The 22666-nt window shown below is 44.5% G+C and overlaps 2 protein-coding genes across 5 annotated transcripts; both read left to right on the top strand.

The window, feature by feature from the left end:
- Positions 1-390: 390 nt before the first annotated feature.
- On the top strand, positions 391-6280 carry LOC124054743 (type I phosphatidylinositol 4,5-bisphosphate 4-phosphatase-A-like). Of its 3 annotated transcripts, none has more exons than XM_046381095.1 (7): positions 391-696; positions 2146-2327; positions 3282-3388; positions 3893-4004; positions 4165-4217; positions 4322-4412; positions 4645-6280. In XM_046381095.1, exons 1-7 carry the CDS (start codon positions 594-596, stop codon positions 4786-4788), a joined length of 792 nt encoding a protein of 263 aa, XP_046237051.1. In that variant the 5' UTR covers positions 391-593; the 3' UTR covers positions 4789-6280. The 3 variants fall into 3 exon arrangements, with proteins under 3 accessions (XP_046237051.1, XP_046237050.1, XP_046237053.1); XM_046381094.1 differs by lacking the exon at positions 391-696 and adding an exon at positions 1432-1642 and having other exon boundaries at positions 2129-2327; XM_046381097.1 differs by lacking the exon at positions 391-696 and adding an exon at positions 1491-1642.
- A 131-nt stretch (positions 6281-6411) lies between these two features.
- LOC124054693 (serine-rich adhesin for platelets-like) lies at positions 6412-22317 on the top strand. 2 transcript variants are annotated; one of them, XM_046380990.1, is made up of 14 exons: positions 6412-7972; positions 15027-17223; positions 18313-18374; positions 18532-18570; positions 18680-18856; positions 18942-19189; positions 19411-19577; positions 19680-19711; positions 20012-20489; positions 20583-20645; positions 20909-21401; positions 21686-21802; positions 21909-22030; positions 22121-22317. In XM_046380990.1, the coding sequence occupies exons 1-14, from the start codon at positions 7788-7790 to the stop codon at positions 22196-22198; spliced, it is 4458 nt and encodes a 1485-aa protein (XP_046236946.1). In that variant the 5' UTR covers positions 6412-7787; the 3' UTR covers positions 22199-22317. The 2 variants fall into 2 exon arrangements, with proteins under 2 accessions (XP_046236946.1, XP_046236947.1); XM_046380991.1 differs by having other exon boundaries at positions 6412-7992.
- Positions 22318-22666: the final 349 nt, after the last annotated feature.

Here is a 22666-nt window from a genome sequence, read left to right as displayed (position 1 = left end):
GGGACCATCTAAAACATGGAGAGTAGTGGGTCCCCAGCACAATAAGAAATATATCGTGTAGCCTCTCAAAAGCTTTGTGATGTAAATGTAAAGATAAAATAAATTGGATTTCAACTTGGTGTTGACCGTGTTGCACACAAGCAGCCATTTTGATTACGTGCTCCATCTAGTGGGCTACAGAGGTAATAGTACTGACAAAAGGTTAGGCTGAAATTAAGAAAAGTTTGAAGGTTGGGAACCCTTGCCGTAAAGGACACTTTGCATTAGTATTTGAATGCGGCCCGGCTGCCAAACCGTTCAAGCGGCTCATTTGAACCTCTTTGAACCCACCCATCGCACCCGAGCTCGTTCATTGGTTGACCGCGCTGTCCATCACAGCTATGACTCAGATCACTGTCATGTGACTGATGTTTTTGCTCGTACGCTTCCGCCTTCGGTGTTTCCCCCTGTCATGTGGATGTCAGAAATCTAAACCGACAATCTCTGGAGTTTAAATCTGCACAGAGACTTTTCCAGAAATCTGTGCCGGGAGTGCGAACAGCAAAGACTCTTTCTGAGGGCGTTCTGTCAGGCCGAAGCATCCCAGCAGAGCGATGGCGGACGGGGAACGGTCGCCGCTGCTCTCCGACCAGCACGACGGGACCAACGGCTTTTCTCCTGTGGGGAGCTCCCATGGATATCCGACAAAACCGCAGAGTATGTCCGCTGTTTTGTGTGCGCCATCCTGTCCAGGGCGGCAAAATAGACGGGTTTAGTTTGTATTTATCCCGTTGAATGTCGTCAGCTTGTAAACAGTTTGCTAGTTGGTGTTAGTTTGGAAGCTAGCGGCTAGCAGTTTGGCTAACGCTAGCTGTAACTAATGTTGTCAGTCACAGATATTTAACACACTAAAAGTCCGCTCACACAGTTTTAATGCTGCCATAATGTATCGACAGCGATAACGTGAAGCTGACTTTTGGTAAGTAAATTATTTAATGTGACAAAGGTGGAATAAACAGCTGACAGGTAACTCGCGTCGCAGGGGTCAAAGTTTAGCCAGGCTCGCTAACTGCTGGAACTAAACAGTCTGAAGTTTGAGTAGACGTTTATGTTTGTTATCTTTGCCAGTTTGGTCAGCGATTACTTGGTCAGGGCCTTTTCGCTGGTTCCAGGCGTTTCGTAGAATAAAAGAGAATGAATTAAAAAGAACAATGGACATATGAACTACTCCTAACTCAGAAGAACTTATGTATCCGGCCGTGTTATTCAGACCTGCTAAAGACTCCATGCTTCGCCCCATATTTGGTCTCTTGTACTCTTAATGTACAATAATGTACTGCATTATCCCTCCCCGCTTTTCTTTGTATTCCCGTGTTGTTTGTGATTGACAGTGAATCATCTACACACATCACACTTCCTTCCCTTCCGGTATTAGGCTTGACAAGGTGTGGTCCTTGGGTGTGTCACTCACTGATAATAATGCCATGTCGAGGTGTTTGTTTGAAGACGCAGGTGAATGTGTCTCGGCCTCAGGTAAAAGTGGTGTGCGTAGCACTTTTCTGGGGCTGAACAACATGTGCCTTAACTGTCAAGTACAGGAAGCTGCTGTCTGGTGTGTGGTCAGATATCAGGCTTTATGTCAGCATGTTTCCAAACAGAGATGGTAAGCAAGCTGTATCCTGTTGCAGCGTGTTCTGTCACACTGCTCAAACTGTGTTTTTGTATTGTGAAAGAGTCTTTGTTGTGAACATGTGAATAACAGTTGTCCAAAGATCTGTTGAGCTTTACAGCTCAAGACACCTGAAGAACATCTTTCGATTGAGGCCTGAATCATGACTTGTAAATTGAAAGTATAACCAGTGGATTTAGAGGACCGTGTTGCTCCAACTTGCTCTCGTAGTTTAGCGTGTTGGTGTGATAATTTTTGTTAATTAGCCCAAAACATGTTACAGCTGAGGGGAATGTGTTCAGCAGATTTTTGATCATAAACCAAAGCTTTGGACAAATTAAACCTCATGATGGTGTTAGATGAACAGCAATTACTTTTCGTTCTCTTGGGACCTTGAATGTCTTTTTTTCATTTCGTTGTAATCCACCCAGTAGTCTTTGAGATATCCGACATATTGCTCAGGTACTGAAACTCAAGTAGTTTTGTTCTCTCTCCAGGTTTGGTGCCGTTCCCCAGCTCGGTGGTACCAGGCGAGCCTCCACCCCCCTACTCGCCACAGGGCAGCCCCGACAGCAGCAGCGCACCGGTCATCAACTGCCGGGTCTGTCAGAGCGCCATATCTGTGGAGGGCAAGACGCACCAGCATGTGGTGAAGTGCAGCATATGCAACGAAGCCACGGTGAGTCGTGCTGAGGGGGATTCAGCCACTCAGTAATCAGTAGTGTGATTCACTTGACTCCAGCCTCCAGTCTCTGACAGGGCTGCACAAGCATGAGGGGTCTTCGTTTTGTCCCGCTTGGCTACCTTTTTTGTAGTGTGTCGATGTTGCAGTTTTTCCCTTGAACACTTGACACGTGGACACCTGAAGACTCCAGAGTGGGTTTCACAGTGAAGTAGGAGTCCAGCAGCCGAACTTGTCCTCTGACAGATATTTATAGCCTCTGGAATTTTTTAATGGGAGAGAAGGAGAAAGTTCCATTTCATGGATTTTAATGTGGTAATTGTAGTTTCTTTGAGAGAGTTTGTATATCTGCCTTAATCCATGTGTGCAGGGGATCTTCAAGAAAACACATTAAACAAACCTTTCCTGTTAGTATGACCTCATCACCATTTGTGCTGCTTGTTCTCTTGTTAAGTTCTGTTTTTACTTTTAGACAAAGCACCGTGTGCTTTAATTCCTGTTTTCCTGTATCATGCAGTGGAATTCTATGTTTCTACATTTATTATATAAAGATTTTATTTGCGTCCTTATCTTTGTTTATTTTTTGTCCGCTGCAGCAATCTAGTTTTCCCTTATGATTTTATCTAATCTCTGGATATTAAATCACATCACAGATTTATGAGCTTCTTTCCAGGTTAGAAATGTTTTCACTCATCTTAAAGCATCTAAAGTTGAGAAGAAGGGCAGACAGAAACAGACAGTGTCTTGAGTTTCCTGTCTCAGGAAGTCTTTCTGCTGTCTCATCTGAGAGGATGTGCAGAATTTGTGCTGGTGAGATCATAACTAAGTCACAAGATCTATGTTAGAAGGCCAAAATGGGGGAAACCCTGAAAACTGAAACTGAAAATGTGTTTTGTCTTGGGTTTCTTATTCCCGTCTCCTCTGTGTCTTTATCTCCCTCTCCCTCTGAAGCCGATAAAGAACGCCCCCGTTGGAAAGAAGTATGTCCGCTGTCCTTGTAACTGTCTGCTGATTTGCAAAGTCACATCGCAGAGGATCGCCTGTCCAAGACCATACTGGTGAGGCGGAGGAGTAATGTGGGATTATTATTCACCCATCACAGCTTTGGCTCGTAATCGCACCATCTGTGCAGAAGAGGCCATTCAACAAAACACGGTTGTAGACGAGGTGGTGTTAAGGGGCTGCCGCCTTCTGAATTCATTTAACTTGTGCGGCTGCTCCTGAGCTAAAAGACGCTAAAAGGACCTGCACAGCTGGGAGACAACTGTCCAGTGACTGTTTTTACACATTACACATCTAATGTGAGAGTTACGCTTACAACGTCATCTGTGGGAAATGATGAGAATCAACCAAAATGATTAAAACAAAAACCTGAAATGTTGAGCTGAAGGACGAGTCAGGGATCAGTAATTAAAAAAGGCCGTTTTGTGTGAAAATGAACTGACTTCTCTCACACCTCTCTTGTGTATGTAAGTGATGTGAACATGTTCAGGGTCGTCTTTCTTGATCTGAATTTACGTGACATTCAGGTGTTTGTTTTATTTGTTTATTTTTTCTGCCAGCAAACGCATCATCAACCTGGGACCAGTTCACATCGGCAGGGAGAATCCTGAACCACGACATCAGCCCGTCGGCATCCGGGTCATGTGTGGTCACTGCTCCAACACGTTCCTGGTAGGGCACGTACGCACACGCTGCCATACGTTACGACTGTGCAAATCTCACTTCTGCTTTCGCTGTGGTCAGCCAGTCATCTGCATTTGCTGCAGAACGATTTGCTGATCTGGGGTCTGATCTTTGGGTTCACACCTTCTCTGCTCTCTCTGTCTTCCAGTGGACAGAGTTTTCAGACAGAACTTTGATCCGATGTCCACACTGCAGAAAGGTGTAAGTACTTCACTGATTCGGTGTGTGTGACAAGTGAAGAGTTGAAAACCTTCTCCCGCCGTGTCTGTTTCGTTGCGAAATATTTTCTCGCCTTTGAATTCCAGCTCCTCTATTGGTCGGCGGTACCCCAGGAGGAGGAGCCTGCTGTGCTTCATGCTGTTCGTCGTCTTCACTGCCTCAGCTGTTGGACTTATGGTGAGTCCCTGTGTGTGTGTGTGAAGACATGTGGGTAATAATAATTGTTTGGAAGAACTTCTAAAGTGTTGGTAGAACAAACTGTAGTCTTGATTTTATTTTGAATGTTTTCAGCAGTTCGAGCCTTTTCTGTATGGACCAAAATCCCCCCTGACGTTCATAAGGCTTTAAAGGAACAGTTCAACCCAAACAAACAGAAAACAAAACATTTCCTCTGTGTCTCTGTGTTCAGGTTGGTACGTGGAAGTCCGCTCAGAACTCTAAAGGGATCTATACCTCATGGGTGCTGCTGATCCTGCTCGTTGTGTTCGCCCTGGCGAGGACCATCTACTGGAGGTGTCTGAAAATCAGCGACCCAATATCCAACATCACATAGAGAGAGAGAGAGAGAGAGAGAGAGAGAGAGGGTGAGGAGGAGGAGGAGGAGGAGGGAAAGAGTTCACAGGGAGGTGAGAAGCAGAGGTGACTGAAAGTTGATGAAGGGAACAAGAATAACGACAAAGAGATGACCAGATGCACGAAAGATAGTAGAAAATTCCACATGCATATCAGAAATATGATTTGCTAATTGTCAGAAAGTAGGACACTGAGGCTTTTCAGGGTCTCCAATATCTTCTTCACCATCTCAAATTGGGTATGGTTGTTAGACATTGTGAAAACAAAGGTTGGAGAGAAGAAGAGGCTTGTTAGAGATGAAGATGGACGGGCTTGACAAAAGAGAGAAGGAAGGAAAATGTGCTTGAATTTTTTTGTTTTAAGTTTAAATTTTTTTCAGTTTGGATCGATTGAGGGTTGAATGCAGTGAAGGTGGTGTTTTAGTTAGCCTTTAAGTTATATAATCAAACCAAACAAGAGCAAAACAATAATTAATCCTAATCAAACCGGACATGTTGGAGGGAAGAGACGAGACATGCTTTTTTTTTGTTGTTTCTTAAATGAAATTCCTTTGACGTAACTCTTCAGCCTGTGTCACTTCATCCAGCTGTGCATTTTCTGGATGCAAACCAAGAAGTATGCTTTTTGCACGGAGCCATGTGTGTGTTCTGGTTTGGGGCATTGTTAGTCACATGGAAATTTCAAACACGTTTACTAAGAGGCAGATTATTAGGGTTAAAACTTGATTCAACTGCTGTAAATGTTTTATTAATGCAGGAAGTCTTTCCTTCAGTCCAAGGAGAGTTTATTTAAGACGTGCTTGTTGTAAAATAAAATAAACAGATGATAACATACGTAATATGCTGAGGGAAATGTAGGTGAAATACAAGGGGAAGTTTCTAAGTGAGTATTATGGCCGTGGGTTCAGAGTTAGAGGTATGATTTTCGCTCGTCAGCACTCGGATCATCTCACTCCTGTTTCGTTTCGTTTGAAAATGATTTGTGTCAAAGAAACGGACAAAACGACAGCTCGTCCAGGAAATTGGCTAAAATATCACAACATGTACGAATTCAGAAGTAAACTCTTCATATTCCACTAAATGCTTTTAAACTAAAACCCCTAAGTGCAATTTTAGCAGTTTGAGTGTCTGATATAAACCACTCTGAAGCGCACGCAGGGAACCTTTTTTAAATTAGCATCCATCTGCTTTGGATCAAACTGAAATGAGTTGACTCACCAGTAAAAACCTGTTGGTGTCTGTTGACGTGTAAATACATTCAGTGGATGTTGATTATTTTGGACTGTACAGAATTATCAGAGCTGTTGCTTCCCTCTTGTGGCTGATTAATGTAAGTACCTGCTGACTGTGAAACATGTTGCACTACATTGTACTGATATACTACTGCTGTATGTTTTTGTCGATATTATTGAGGCGGCTGGAATTGTTTTTCCTTTTTGTATAATGTGAAACAAAGTAATACTTTTAACGAGGTCCTCTGACTCAAATGTCTCTTATTTACTGTTATGGCTTATGTGTATGGCGGGTTTTGGTGATTTTTGTCCGTCAATGCTGAAGTTCAAGAGTTTGATATACAATCCACATAGGAAAATACTACCAAGAGAGCCGGTGTTGAAAGTAACTGAATTCACAGTGAGCCATCTCAGTAAATCATTGACTTCACCCGACACCCCGAGCCCTCATGCATGCATGAAATGACCAACAGTTGTTAAGATAAGATAAGATAATCCTTTATTAACTGGGAAATTACAGTGTTACAGCAGCAAACTGGATATGGAGGGTGCAAAGCATGCAGGGATAAAGGAAGGATGAGTATTCCAAAAGAAGAAATACACAGTGCAGAGAGTAGAGAGTAAAGTTAATCCTTCATGCATCTGCAGAAACCCTGTGATCTGCATGCAGTATTTACTCAGAGGCTACACATGCTTAATACTGTAGTATTCAGATTGATATACTCCATCAGTAAGTCTTATTGTTTCCCCACCCTGATGATGCTGTGATCGTAAAATCTTAAATGTGTATAACAAATTAGGACACACTCTTCTGTTTATGTATTTACTGCTGAGGACCACTAGGGGTCACCATTCTGACATCAATGGCACCAAGCGCAGTCGCAGTACGTAGTCTGTACATGATCAACTTTATCCTGCAGGAGACTTGCATCTTATAAGCTCTAAGGCATGTGTCCTCACACAAACACAGATTTTTAAACTATTTAATATTAATATTTGGGCTTAGCTGAGCGTCACTTTAATTCAGTGAAATACCTTTCTGTGCAGACGGACAGTCTTTAAGCGTTTGGTGATCCTCTGACCTTGTGCACCACTGTGGGTCAATGACTCGACCCCAGTTTTAGTAGAACCTTTGGACACAGATATCTCACCCCCCAAGACTCTCTTGCATGCCTCTCTCTCTTGCTCTCTCTCTCTGTCTCTCTGTCCCTGTCTCGGCGGTGTCCCCACCCCCCACACCCCTCCAGCTGCTGGCTCAGAGGGACGGGTGGAGTGCAGTGCAGCGCTGATTCGACTTCCAGTCTCTCGTGGCTCAAATCCTGCTGAGACACCAATAGCTTAAGCCCTCAGAAATCCGAAGCACTCGTGTTGCTTTCTGGGACACCTGAAATGTTGGACTGCGGGGATGTCGGAGGACGTGTGCTTTGGAGAAACTGGGAAAATTTACTGACTTCGTTTTGAATTGATTTGTTTCCTGGTATTTGACTTTTTAGCCAGCGTTAAAATTGGTTGGTTGTGACATATTTGAAAGCACCCTGTGAAAGTGGATCCACTGACTTGAGGATTTGTCACTTCAGGAAAATCAAACAGTTTTCTTTGTAAACGTGGAAATAATTCACACAAAATGGCAAGAGAACAACCTCTTTTTAACATTTTTTTTTAACATCTAATTTTGGGATTTCTCTTTGGACGAAAGTGGACATGTGCGTGATGAAGGCATTAGGAGTGTGTGCTGTACACAAGTCTGCATGTTTGTTTGTGTGTGTGTATTTCTGTGTGTACTTGTGAACATGTTGGAGGAGAAGAAGCCTCGTGGTGCTCAGCAACAAGGCCCGACGGCGAGGGGCCACCCAAAGACCCCGAGGATCGGCGGCAGCACCCGAAAAGCGAACCACATCTCGAACAGCCTGAACGCCATCAGTCCTGCACGCCGGTGAGGCCACAAGTCTGTGTGTAAGCGAGTCAGTTTGAGTCGTGTCTTTGCACTCGAGTGCCGCAGGTGCATGAGGACAAACAAACCGGTCAAACTGAACTGTTTGCTCTGACGGATGTTGTGAGATTACAGTCCTGCAGGGTCACACTGAACCTCTTAAACGTTATAGACTAATTGTGTCGTAAACGCAGTCACACTTTTCCCTTTTTTATGTGCAGTATTAGCAGACCCAGCTGACTGAAAACAACCACCTAGCTGGTACTGGCTAATTACATACGCTAAAATATTTAGCACTTCCTGCTGTCCCGTGTTGTTTTTCCTCAGGCATGAAGCTATTAGAAACCAGCAGAAACATGAGCAAACAGCTGATGCAGAGTGGGAGGAAAGCTCTGTTCCTTTTAGAAACTAAAACGTGGGAAAACGTCAGCTTCTGTCAAAAGCGATGTATTGGATTCAAGAGACCGTTTTACTTGCTTTATTTGGTCATGTGATTTCACTCAGGTAGAGAAAAGCAGTTTGATCCATGCCGTAAGTCGGACCGTTTACATGGTACAAAAACGGTAAAAGAAAAAAGTGCAGACTTCAGACTGTCTGTCACACATGTAAAACTGATGAGTGCTGGTCCTGATGTCTTCTGTCCACAGTGCGTCTCCATTCCTGTATGGCCATGTGTGCATATGGAGTAATTAGCAGGTGTGAAATAGTCCTCTGGCATTAACCCTTGCTAACCCTGCTGACCCAATAGCTAAAACAAGAAGACAACTGTGTGTATGAGCGTAGTGTATGTATGTGTGGCCGTCTCATCTACCGAAATCCAAGGCTTTAAAGGTTTTCCACAGCATATCATGAACCACTCATGTCGCTCAGTCTGGACTGACGGCAGGATGTGACAGGAACGGGTTTCCACTTTCACTTCTCGTCTTTGCTCAGTTTCCCTGCGTCCTCTGGTCCCCATTGTCACTATTTGTCTTCACCAACAGATTCATTAATTCATTCATCCATCAGTTCCCTCATTCATGTGCTGTCGCTTGTACTCAGTGTCGTTCATTTACCCTTTTTTTTAAATTAACAAGAAAATTCATTCATTCATTCCTGCATTCAGTCATTCATTCACAAACTGGCCTCCGCTGGTCTCACAGGCTGCGTCCGGTCTCAGGCTGTTGTGTTCACCAAGAGGTCGAGTCAAGCCCCGTTGCCCGGGGCGACTCTCGCCGTCATCCGAGGTCGCGGTTCAGACGCAGTCCAGGCAGCTATAGGGCCACTAGCGCCACAGCTAACTGTGCTAACAGTAGCTATGGCTGCATTCTGAGATGGACCTTTCTGCACATTGAGTACTTAAGTAAAATTTTCAGTGCAGGACTTTTACTGTATCTCTGTACTGTTCTCCAGAACACATTCAGTGGCTCCCCACCAGTCAGAGAGCAGAGCAGCACAGACATCATTTTCAGGCATTAAATCAATTCAGAGTATCAGTCTTTAAACGTGAGGTTGTACATGACTCAGTTTTCTGTCTACATGGTGCTTCTAAAAGCACCGGCATTCGTACTTCCAGAAAAACTTTTAATAGTTTTCCTGAGGCAGCCGATACACTAGTTAGGTGTTTATTTCTGTGTGTGTGTGTGTTACCATCCCATGCCTTGAGGCCATTATGGGCCTTGGCTGGGTTTTAATGGGATGATAGTATAAAGGGAAGTAAACACCAGAAGACTGTCCACTGTGTGAGCGTGACAGCGAGAGAGCGACAGGGGACAAGTATTAAGCAATAAACGAGTGAGAAGGTGGAAGTGGATAGAAGAAAAGAGTCAAAGTGTCGGTGTGAGCGTGAGGAGGGATGTTTTGTTTTTAAAGCAAGGTGTGAAATAGCTTCGGGCTGAAGCAAGGCTTTGCTCTGAGCTCTCTGTTGCTGTGGATTTAGACGGCTGGATTTAGGAGTGTTTATGTATGTGTGTGAGAGAGATTAGATGTGATTCATGTCCTCCTTGTCTCTATTTTCAGGTTTTATCGCAGCTCTGTCATCTGATGCTTGTATCACTTTTTTTTTTTAATATAAAGCCTGATTTACAGGCAGCGCACGACTTTTCCTGTTCCTCGTTATGACTTCGTGGAGATTTACGGTCACGTGACATCCTGTCGCCTGCATTTGTCGTTATGTCATTTTGAGACTGTTTTAGCAGACAGCTGGTGAGTCAGCAAGGTTAGGGTTAGGCATAAAAACAGCTTGGTTAAGGTCAGGGAACAGTTAAAGAAATTAACGACTTTTGGTTGGAATCAGGACGTCTTTCGCCTCCTGGAGAGTCACGAGTCCTACACGCACTATGGGGCTTTGACACCTGAATGTAAACACCCGTTGCCACTGGGCGTTCACTTCAGGGAAGGCTTCTAGTCAACAAATCCTGAAGGAGAAGTCAAAGTCAAGTCCCAAGTCTTCATAAGCGAATTACGAGTCAGTCCGTGGCTCTCGAGCGAGTCGCAGCAGCTGAGACCATGTTAGCGCACAGGCCAAGCACTTAAAGCAGCGACATTTGCAGATTGGAAACCAAAGCTCCTTCACTTGGACAACACAGTGACCTTGTACGGCGACCTCTGCGATAACGTTGTCCCGGTCACGCACACATTTAGCCTACACACTGACCATATGACCGGACACCTCGTAAATTTTTGAGAGGGTTTTGGTTTTTGGAATGTGACGGGTGTGATCATCACAGCCGACGGGGATTTAGAAGTGCAGCTGCTGCTTTTCTGCCGTTCATGTTCCCTTTTCTCTTCTTCTTCTTTGTTACCGCTTCTTAATCATTTAAATGTCTCTTTTAATGCACAAATACTCCTCTTTAAGTTCACAGGGTCGTTTTTCCACTGTGCTGTACTGTGCTCACTTTGTCCTCTCCCACATGTCGACCGTTAACGCTTTAACACCGCGTGCCATGAAATCCTTCCTTCAGTCTCGGTGGTTTTACTGGTTCCACTGCCTCACGTTCAGCATCACGGGGGATGTGGGAGAGAAATCTTCTCGTCATGTGCATCATCAGCTTTTTCTGTCACTTAACTGTGTGGGACCTTGACATTGGCTTGCATATGTGAAGTTCTCCTATTGACGGTGGTTTTTGTGCCGGATTTCTGAGCCAGGACCAGTTGTAAGGCAACCGCTAGACTAGACTTTCCAACCGTGTGTACACGTGGGAACACCAGGAGTAAGCTAACATCTCTGTAGGTGTCAGTGATGGTTGCAGGGCTTTGTGTTTGAGATGTTTACGGCTGATTAAATGCAGAGTGTGGAGTTTGGAGGCCACTTATGAGAAACGGTTACAGTTTTCTGTTCAGCTGCAGACGCAGCAACCGCACGACCAGATCATTTGTAGCAGCTCCAGTGAAAGCAGAAAATGTTTCAGTGAACCGAAACATCAACAGCGAGCGAGCCGAGCGATTTCCTGAATGTTGGGTCACTTTGCGTTGGATTCCATTAGCCCATCCAACTGTGAAAAGAGTTTCTGGGTCAACCAGCCAGTCCAGCCTCAGAGTCAGGTTATGAAGTGTGATAACAGTGGACAGGATGTCATCGTACGAGGCCGCAAGTCAGCGACACGCCTTTTAAATTGCACGTGCAGGCTGGACATTAGATCATTTGCAGAGGTTCAAATAATAAAAAACATATTAAAATATTTTAACTTCGCTTTTTTTGGCTTGGTTTATATATATTTAGTCTCCCAGAATAGAAAAAGTCTTGAAGTCGGCCCGCCATATCAGTTGATGCAGTGTCAAGTATATTGTGAGCGAGTCTGAGACAGTGACACATACCTCCACGGTGATGAAGACTCTCCTGGGCTGTAAATGAAGATGATGCAACTCAAACTTCACACACACACACACACACCCACACACCGACCGCGTGACGCAGTATCGCTATCGTTTTCAGCTGTCCGTCTCATTTGAGCTCCCTTGCAGAGGAAACATGCAAAAGATTTAACATGAGAGGGTTCAGATCGACGGTCGTATCAGTTACAAGTAGTCCTGTGTACCACTTGTGTGTCTTGCTGGGTTTCCAATTCCCGTCCAAGTGCAGCTTGAATGAGCACTCCAGTGGAAATCTTTTGAGTATCTTAATGTCTGCCCCCCCGCGGCTCCGTTAGCTTTGTAAGCCGGTTCAGTTAGCCGTCACACCTGGCAGTTTTTAGGTGTGGATGTTTAGCAACAATTTATCTCCGTGTAAGAAGGTAGCTCATGTGGTTTGACCTGTTTTTATTTAGTGGTGCATAAATCTCAAGGCTGTAAACACTCAGGTTATAACTTGGCCCAGTGTGAGCTCTCGAACAGCTGCTGCCGCTACCCGCTCTGGGGCTGCAGACTCGGGACTAGAGACCAGGACCAGGACTTCACCTGGACCTGACTGTCACGAGGCTCAACATGAAACATACATAAAAGCCTGATACGTCGATGCCACTGCTATAAATATCTCATTACATCGCCGCACACGGTCCAAGGACCACTAAATAGTTTCCCCATGCCAAGACTTGCATGTGTGTGTGTCATTTACCACACACACACACACACAAGATGTCCAGACTTTATGGTGCTGAGTGGCCACAAGTCTCCGTTTGAGCCAGCTGAGATTTATTTTCATCAGACCTCATTAGACCTTCTGCTAACTGCTCCTCAGGAGATGGCAGCAGTACCCACACACACACACACACACACACACACACACACACACACACACACAAAAATATCCTCACACACAGCAGCGCAGGCTCACGTAAGAAAATACAGCATGTAGGCACAAGTGTTCCTCAAGTATTTATGTCACTTTGAATAAAACGTTTTAGGTTAGTCGGCATTCACGCTTCCTTCGTCATCCTCGTCGTCTCCTCGGGATAAAACAGACCTCCTCCCTCCTCCCTGCTTGTCTCCACCTTCAAATCGCCCATCAAAAATATCTAAGTGCTGTGGAGAGATTTATGAGCCTGACGTGCAGCAGCAGCAGGGTTGGCCTGGTGTGTGATCGTTTAAAATCATCTGTCCGTCGCTGGGCGTGTCGCCCGGAGGGTACAGGGACTCCCCGGAGATGCTGAGGTGGCCACATTAGAAGCTGCCAGTCAAAGGAGGCTAAGACGGCATGTTGGGGTAGAGTGGTCAGTTAAAATGGGCGATGATTACAGTCTCACAGCACATAACGGCTGTAATAAAATTTGCACAGTGTTGAGAGATATTAAACTTCAATAATCTCCAAATGGGAAAGAAGTTTAGCCACTCAGACACTGGGTCAAATCTACTTAAAAAGGACGGCCAAACTAACACTCCAAGAGGACTTTTTAATCTATCTTAACTAACTACTAACTAATAGGCTCTTCAGGACCGGGATGTCATCAACTATATTGATGAAGATAATCAAAGCTATCTGGTCATTATGCTGGTATAATCTTTACCATATTTTTTTAATTTGAGGTACAGTTCACTCCCAGATCACGACCCAGTTTTTCCACAGACCTCCTTATGAGCATCATTTTTTTTGTTTTTGTAAGTAACTTGCTGGAAACCAGTGAAATGACTTTCTTGAGGTGAATTTGAATGCAGCACTTCCCACGTTTCCAAAACTTTTTAAATTCTGGTGAGAAATGGCAGTGACAGCTTTAATGACCCCAATCAAATCTTTAAAATGAATCTTTTTTTGTCACGAATGCTTAGTTTAACGTACAGAAAACTTTTCATACAAACTGAATACTTAAACAGTACGTCTTCGCCATGGAAACAGGCTCTTTGTTTGTTTCTGTGAACTTACTCATACAACCAGTTTTCCTCCGTGGTCTGAAGGATGAGTGCCTTGCTCAGCAGCATCTCGTCAAAGAGAGTAGACTGATACTAATTTGAGACTTCACATTCTTAAGCACAGTGTTGTCACACTATAAAATGTGAAAAAGGTTTCAACAAAAGCTTCAACATATCTGTGGCTTGCAGAAATGTTCAGTGCCAACATTTCTTCTGGCAAATGAGTTGGCTGTACGTCGTAGTGTGAGGTCACCGCCATGAGACCAGATCTCCGTCAGGGTAGCGATGACAGCCGAAAATAAAATCGAACATCTTTTGGCTGAACCTCCCCTTCCAGACACACATAAACACCCACTCCCACATACACATACACACACATATAGCTGTGCCAGTCAGCTGTTGTGTCGAGGTCGGGTGCTAAGCCCTGTGGTCCAGGGGAGGGGATAAAGGGGATATATTATTAATTTGCCGCAATACCCAGCAGAGAATGATCCTTTAATGAAAATATTCATCATCACCTTTTGATAAACTGTTGATTCAACAGTCTGTAAAGTCAATAGCTGTTTATTATCAAAGACTTAAAGCTCATGTGCTGGCTCTGAGAATGGGATGAGTGTGGTTGTGAGTCAATAAATCCAACTGAGGAATCCGTGAGTGTTGTGTGACGTGTGTGTGGCGCCGTCAGCTTCTAATCTCAAAGAAATCCTCGCTGATTCATGTTTTTATTTTGCAGGAGGAGGGTTTAGCACCTTCCTTTTAGGACTTCTGTAAATCTATCTGATATAGATTCAGGAGACCAACATTATTGAACTGATAGGAAGTTATCTGTTCGTATTTATGGCCCTTTCGGTGCACCTTACACATTATTATACATTTATACACGACTAATATAACATTGCATGACTTATTATTTTCTGACTGCAAAAGAACTGTTGAAGTTGTCAGTTTGTCTTAAAAATTATTAAAACATACAGCTATTTATATCTTTGTGAAGTGAAGCTGAAGACCTGGATTGCCCCCTAGTGGCTGGTTGCAGAACAGTTCATAAATCCCTCCTCCTTGATGTTACCGGATGGGACAAACTAAAAACTCAAAGTACATGTCAAACAAATTTGTCCAAAAGGTGGTTTCTGTAATATTACTCAGTTCTTACAGTTCTTACAGTTCTTACGCTGATGTATGTAGCAGAGATTAGTTTGAGGATGTGAATTATTTTTCCAGTTTGCATTTTACCTATCCAGGAACCTAAAGTCCAGTCTCATGCAATAACTCCTTGCTTTGTTTTTTAAATTTTCAGCTTTACTTTGCTTTTCGAGCACTGTGCCCCTTCCCCTGCTCCAGGGCCCTTAACAAGCCCTCTAATTGGAGGGCTCTCAGGGTGCTCGCTTCTGATTGGTCAGCAAGCTGCCTCCTTACGGCTGGCCCAACTGAAAGCCCAGCTGGCACTGATGCAGATAAACAACGCTCTTGCTGTTGGCAGCCGAGCCACACCCTTTAAAGCCAACTCCACCACACCTGCTCCCTACATACCTGCAACACCGCCCTCCCCTACTGCTGCTGCTATCAATCTGCTTAACCTTCTGAAGATTGCAAACACCATGTCCCATCCCCGGTACAACCCCTATGCCTCTGGGAACCAAAGTTCTACGCAGGGGCAATATGGATTCTCCAGTTCTCAAGCAGAAAGGGACCCTCGGAGGGCAGCTTCTCGTCTTGGACCTGGGTCTAGCTCCTCTGTGATTCCTGACAACTCAAAGGGAATGTTACCATCACTGATGTCCCAGTCACTGAACTACAGGCCTGAACATAGTAGGGCCACAGTGGATGAGGATATAGAAAGGTCTGTAGAATTGCATATTAGCAGAGCCAGAGAGGGGGTGAGCTTTCTTGGAAAACAGATGGATGAGTTTCGCTCTTCAGGAACAGGAACTGGCTCCTATCCAATGTCCTCAAGTTCTGCCTCTATGGGACATAGACACTCGGAAGTTGAAGGTGGCAGTAACTCCTTGGATTGGTCGCTGAACCGCAATAGGTCCACTGCTGACGACTCTCAGTTTTATTCATCATCTGCTTCGTCTAAATATGCAAGCGATAGTGACGGTAGGTTTAATGCCCCCAGTGAAAGAGAACCTGAAATTCAGTCCATTCCAGGGTTAGATGATTGTGACTATCCAGCGCCAGACAAACCTGCAGCTCCTGCAGACTCCAGTCGACCTAAGTACACCTCTCAATCAGCTGCTAACATCCTTATGCATTTTGGACTTGAGAAAGAGGACTTGGAACATCTCATCTCCTATCCTGAAGACCAGATTACTCCTGCTAACCTGCCGTTCATCTTGCGGCAAATCCGCATTCAGAAGGTCAAGAGAACTGCACCTGCAAGTCAGTCAAAACCCTACCCTGAACCCCAACCCACCAGAAGTGTGAGTGGAATGGACAGTCACGGTTTCAGTACTTCTGGAGGGGCAGGAATGCGCCAGGAAAAAATATCATCAGCTGTTCTCCAGCCAAGTAAAGTGATTGACTACGGCCATACTGGGAAATATACCGGAGTGATCGGGGATGAGGTCAACAGTGCTGGCGGTGGAAGTATGTCGATCATGGACACTTATGATAGTAGCAGACACAGTCAAGAACCGCTGCAAAAACATACAACAGAGTTAAAAAGCGGTGTCTTGGGTTCTTCACGCGAGCAGGCAAGTTCTGTTACCGGTCTCAGCTCTTCGTACAGGTCAGTACTGAACCCTGTGGGTCCCCCAAGCCACGATCAGACCAAACAATTGCAGGCTCAATCACAGCAGACCTCCCAAACAATCCTCAGCTCTTTCTCTGTGCCGAAGAAAGACACAGACATCAGAGGTCTCAAGTCGGAACCGTCCAAACCTGTAACTTTGAAAGAACCACAGGCAGATAGCCAGTCCACGTCGAAAAGCCAACCGTCCTGCACTCTGGTGCGTGGAGTGCATCCCAGCCGACCCGGCCTTGTGCTCATTGACAGTAAAAAAAACAATGGCGCTAAGGGTCAGAGTAAAACTCAAGGTCAAGCGTCAACAGTTACTGAGCAGATGAAAACGCAGCAGATCCAGCCGAAGCAGCCTATGGAGCGACAACTGAAGCAGCAGATGCAGCTGCAGACACAGAAGCAACCGACACAGCAGATGGGACAATCGATGTGGCCTCCTGTTTATTCTTCTGCGACCCCAGTTCCCTCTGCTCCTCTTATCCCCAACATCATCGACGCCTCCCGGGTGCTGTCACGTTCGATGTTTGTCCCTCGTCCCATGATTTTTCCTCCAGCTGTGCCTCCGCTTCTCCCGGCCCTGATGAACTTAAATCAGATGACCCTGGGGACTTCCAGCAAGCCGCCTCCTGAAAAGGTGGCGCCCTCTAAGGGTCTGCCCACACCGGCCATGATGCATGACTATGCAGCGGCCTCCCCAAGAATCTTTCCACATACCTGTTCTCTGTGTAACAAAGAATGTACTCATATGAAGGTGAGTGCAAGATTGCAGTCTGTTTTCTTTCCCTTTAAGAAACTGTGTTGTGTATTTCAATCTTTAATATTGTAGTTCTTTTTGATTGGGAAATACCATTTCAAATTTTTTCATTTTTTTAGTTTGTGAGAATGAAACGTTTTATTTCATTAATCACTCCAAGGGAAATTCAGTTTTTCTTGAAGGACACAAAGGATATATACAGCTGTATTAATGGATGGGAGGTGACAGAGGATGATGGAAGGTGGCTGTTTACCTTTTGTCACACATGTTTTACCTTTTGTCACATTCAGTTTGAATTTCCTGAAGCAGTTTTCCTTTTTTCCACTGGTCGAGCTGTCAATCATGTGATTATATTTTGTCACTTCAGTTCATTTCTTATTTAACAGTATCACTTATTTGTAACGTTAACCCAGCTCCAGTTTTTATGCATTTTTGTGTATTTTTGTGTCTGAAAAGGAATTTCAGTTCCTCCCAGATTTTTCTTTTTGACCATCTGTTGTGATTATTCTCTTCCTTTTGGAATCCTGAATTTCACACTTTGGTTAATTATAAAAAGACACCAGCTTGCTCCTGTCTCTAGTTTTCCTCCTGCAAAAACTCCAAATGTGTCTGCTTGTGTGTTTTTGTCCTGATTGTCTGCTGAGATGAAATTCACCGAACGTGAGGGAACTGACGAACCAAATGTTGGATTATCAACAAGAAGTTGTGTGTTTTGTTTGTTAGCTAGTGGCACTCGTGTGTTTGTTAAATGACTTGAACTCAACTTGAATATAAAGTCAACTGTAAAGAGTAGTCGAAGTTTTATGTCCTTATTAATTTTGTTCATATGTGACATGTTTTCACAGTTAACAAAAACATGATTTAATAACAGTTTTTATTTGTTGTTTGTTAATGCTGTCCGCTCTTCTCTTGGGCTAAAGACTACACTGATTTTTGTAGACTTTGAAGATTAAACAAACTTTTCAGGCTGCTCTAATGTTGACTAAAATATCTGTGTTTTAAAACAAGAAAAAAAGCAGTTGAGATGCTGAATCAGTTTTGATGATAATGAGGTCTGTCTAAATACTCTGTTGTTCTGACTGCTAGGACTGGATCTCCCACCAGAACACCAACATTCACCTTGAGAAATGCAAACTCCTGCGAAGACAGTCAGTCTTGTTTTCTTTTAACTTTTGTCATGTGAAGGTCTTGTTTATTTGAGTTATTTTTTGGCAATCGCTGTCTTTTTTTTAGAACACATTTGGGGGAAACCCAGCAGTGACGTGAAGCTCAACGTGTTTGAGAATATGTTCTTTTCTTCCACAGATACCCAGAGTGGGATGGCGAGATAAAACTCGAGCCCAGGTAACATGGAGCCTCCAGGCCAGTCTGAACCAGCACCATGCTGATGTTTTAAGACAAATGTTCTTTCCTATCATTCACCTTTGCTTTTTTCATCCATTTTTCTCTTCAGAGATGCAGCTAAAGATGCCAAGTCCTCAGCCTCAACCTCTTCAAAGATTTCACAGCATAGTAACCAGAAAACAAAGCACGGAAGTCGCTCCCGCTCCGGTTCGTTGAGCCCCCGTCGCCGCCATGGCTCAGAAAGTAGACGGGATCGATCACCATATAGTTGCAGATACACTCGCAGGTGGTGTGTCATGTGTAAATTGTCTTGATTGCCCTTTTAAATTATTGTTATTTGATTTATAAAATAATGGAATGACTTTCATCAGGTCTCGTTCTCGTTCCCCATGGCATGAGCACCCGAGCTCCTCCCACCATCGGCCTCTTTCAAGGAGTTCCAAGAGGCGACTGCCACCGAGGAGGAGCCGTGAGAAACCACCGCCACCGAGGAGGAGCCATGAGAAACCACCACCGCCGAGGAGGAGCCATGAGCAATTGTGTACAGGGAGAACATCCCCGAAACGAAAGAGGTCAAACAGTGCAGAGAGGCTGGCTAACAAACTACTGGGAACATCAGGTTAGAGAAATTGCAAACATTATGAGACCCTCAGACTTCAATAACGTGTCATTTTTACTTTTCTTTCCAGTGGGTCAGGTGTAAACATTGACTTGTAAGCCAAGTAGAAAACAGTAAAAGCAACAACAATAACAGAGGATAAGAGATTCTCTGTGTAAGACTTTGTGACCACCAAAACCCTGCAGGTTTGTCTGATGCTCTTTTTGTCTTTGTCCTTCTAGCTGTCCATGATCTGTCAAAACAGTCTGACCTGGAGGCTGTGGTTAAAACTCTGGCTCCTGCCTTACTGGCTGAGCTTGCCAAGATGAAGTCATCCTCCTCTTCTACACCAAAGAAGGACTTGACTTCAGGGCCCTCTAAAGCAAAGCCCAGCCTGCAGAAAACCAAGGCAAGTTCTTCCACAAAGGTGCTGTCTATCTTTTCTTTCTGTGTCCGTGATAAAGATACGCTGACATTTGTCCTCTATGGTTTTGTCTCACTTTGTTTGCAGGAGACTAAGGAGGGGAAGAAACCTCCTCAGAAGTAAGATGGATGAACAGAATGAATGAATGGACAAACATGTTTTGAATCAAACAGCACAAATGTCAAAACATTCTCTGGTTGCTGCTTTTCCAGTGTGAGGATTTGCTGGTGAATTTATCTGTTTTTAAGTTGTTATGATCTGAAAAACACCAGTTAACATATTTGTCATAAACCAAAAGAAGACTAAACTCTCATCTCAGAGACGTTGAATGAGAACTTAAAAACTGTCTTTTATTTCTGTAACAGAGTGCTGCATTCAGCCATTTTGTCATTTGCAACTGACACTCTTTTTCTGTTTAGCCTGAAGAGTTTTAAACAGCGACTGCAAGATGATGGCGAGATCACAATAAAGTTGGACCCGCCCACCTTCACAGTTAAAACTCAGCCTCCAGCAGTGTCACATCAGAGCCGGCCTCCTCCGTCTGAACCTTCAGATGATAGGTCACAGCCTGCTGTGCAAACCAGTGGCCCTGGTGGGTCCACCCCGTCTCAGTCCAGCACAGCAGGACCAGGTGCCGCTGCCTGTGAAGATGTAGAGAAAGCAAACGAGGGAGAGGCGTCAGCAACAAGTTCGATCTCTGCTGCTGACGTGACGTCCACCTCTGTAGTCAGCGATGGAGTGACGAGCCCGGCTTGTTTCAGCCCTGCCCCCTCAGCCACGCCTGAAAACGTTTCAGGACTTCTGCAGATCAACGAGGACATTTTCAGGGTCATCACAGCAGCCGTTCGCCAGCACAGACTCACCCAACAGAGCAGGTCCCACAGTGAGGAGAAAGCGGTGAGGCCTAAGCGTCAGGAATCTGAAATGTGTTTCATTTATTTTACGTGTCACTGATCCAGGAAGACTGATTTTCTTTTCCGTTTTCTTTAGAGTCCCAGCAGACGCAACACAAGCTCTAGAACTGTACCAGCTGAAGACACTTCTGAAAGAACGGTAAACAGCTGCGGTTGTTATTCTCACAAACATCCTTGTCCTTCTTTGTGCCTTTCTTTAACCTTTCATCTGCAGGGAATGAGACCTTCAGCCCTGATGGCAGGATTTCCTCCGTGACAGTTCTCACCACCTTATTTCACCCTTCTTATTCATTCAGCAAATACACGCAATAAATTGTTGGTCAACACAATTGTGTACTTAGTCTTGATTAATAAGCTGACTCATTGTTTCAGTTACTGATCCTTTCTTGGTTCTCCATCCAGGATCAGGATGATTTCACAAATGACGATGCTTCTTCATCCGCCTGCCTTATTGAGGAGCAGAATTTCAATTTCGACGACTTTGTCACTGTTGATGAGGTTGGCGATGACGACACAAGCCGAGAGCCTGTTAGTTCCTCCTCTTCCTCCTCCCAAGCGAGAAGTGAGAGGCGGAGCTCAGGTGTGTCGTCTCCTGGCAGACAGACTTCGATGAGGTCTTTGAAAACTTCTAAGAGCTCATCCTCTTCTTCATCCTCATCCAAGTCCACTAAAGACACATCTAACTCAAGCTTGTCACCAAAGAAATCACCTGATTCGTCTACGTTGTCAAGTGACGGCCAGCAGGTCCAGAAAACAGAGGTGGACGCAGCGAGCCAAGCCGACATCAGTGCTGCCTCTGCTGGGCAGGAGCTGCACCCTCTGAACCAGACACCAGAAGGAGGTGTGGAGCAGGGACAGGAGGAGAAGGAAAGATGGAGCAGGGCGGACATGAAAGGTAGAGAGAGCTTAAAGATTGATGGACTGAGACCAGTTCCACACAGACAGACACATTTTGTTCCTCATCCACACTGAGCTGGTGCTGTGGACCAACAAGAGGGCATCTCTCTGCTCCAAAAACCTCTTTTACATTTAGGGCTGCAAAATGGTTATTTTGAGAACATTTGAGAAGCTGGAAAAGTTTTCTGCTTTACTTGCACTGCAGCTCAGATAGAAAGAAGCAACTTTTATCAGATCTTACTGTGTGACTGTCAGGGCTTTGATGATCCTTCTCTTCTTTAGTGGTGAGTAAACGGAGGGCGGAGCTCGTCGGACCTGAAGCAAAACGATCTCGTTCTCAGTCTCCTTGTGCCGCCGCCGACTTCACACTGCCTGCATTCAAACCCAACAACCCCCTCGGTGAGAAACACACACACACACACACACACAGACTAACAGGAAGTGCAAAATGTTTTGTCCCTCTTTTTTATCCCTCCTGTTTCACTTTCGCCGTCTCCACTTTCAGGTCAGGAGTTCGTGGTCCCCAAATCAGGTTATTTCTGTAATCTGTGCTGTGTTTTCTACCTGGACGAGACCAACGCCAAGGAGCTGCACTGTGGCAGTCGGAGGCACTACGACAATCTGCAGGTACACACACACACACACACACAGAATTAAACACATGAAAACACACGCTTGGCCTCACATTGTTTTTTGTTCTCTCACTGCTTTTTTAAGAAAATTTATCAGAAGCTTGAACAGAAACCATCAAGAAGTTCAACATCGAGCTCTCAAGACTCAAGACTTTCTGACTGATTGTGACTTCATCTCCACTTTTTCCCACTATGCAAAAGTGAGGCCAAAATATCCCTGATACAAGTGCCGCCATCTCGTTCTGGTGATATCATTTGGAGCCAGAGCCTTTGCAGTAGTGACGGAGCCGCAGTATCAGGTTCCCGCTCATACACCTGTCTGACCCAATCAGGAGCTGCACTTAGCTGTCAGTAATTACTGTTTCATCTCCTTTTTTTATAGTATCAAATAACTAAAACCAAACTTATCAGAGAAATGAACACTTGAATAATACTGATGCCTTTGTTTAACTTATCTTGACTTTTTTATGACTTTGTGGCTGTTTGTTTGTTTTGTTTGACAGGTGAGAGCTGCTTTTATGTATGTGTTTCAGAATATGAATGGATCGTCTGGATCCGTTCATATTTTATTATGTATATGAGGAAAAAAAGCATCCAAATAAAGTTTGTTAATATGTAAATAAATAAACTA

The sequence above is a fragment of the Scatophagus argus genome, chromosome 23 (genome assembly GCF_020382885.2).
Source record: "Scatophagus argus isolate fScaArg1 chromosome 23, fScaArg1.pri, whole genome shotgun sequence".
Taxonomy (NCBI): Eukaryota; Metazoa; Chordata; class Actinopteri; family Scatophagidae; genus Scatophagus; species Scatophagus argus.
Note: the sequence above shows the minus strand (reverse complement) of the source record. Positions and strands in the feature narration are given on the sequence as shown.

Bases quoted from the DNA above. Each gene is read 5' to 3' on its own strand.
- LOC124054693 (XM_046380990.1), top strand. From the start codon at position 7,788: ATGTTTGTTTGTGTGTGTGTATTTCTGTGTGTACTTGTGAACATGTTG. The intron at 17,224-18,312 runs GTGAGTGCAAGA...TCTGACTGCTAG, and splicing joins AAGAATGTACTCATATGAAG to GACTGGATCTCCCACCAGAA. The intron at 21,803-21,908 runs GTGAGAAACACA...CTCCACTTTCAG, and splicing joins CAAACCCAACAACCCCCTCG to GTCAGGAGTTCGTGGTCCCC.
- LOC124054743 (XM_046381094.1), top strand. From the start codon at position 1,464: ATGTCGAGGTGTTTGTTTGAAGACGCAGGTGAATGTGTCTCGGCCTCA. The intron at 1,643-2,128 runs GTAAGCAAGCTG...AAACTCAAGTAG, and splicing joins CATGTTTCCAAACAGAGATG to TTTTGTTCTCTCTCCAGGTT. The intron at 2,328-3,281 runs GTGAGTCGTGCT...CTCCCTCTGAAG, and splicing joins GCATATGCAACGAAGCCACG to CCGATAAAGAACGCCCCCGT.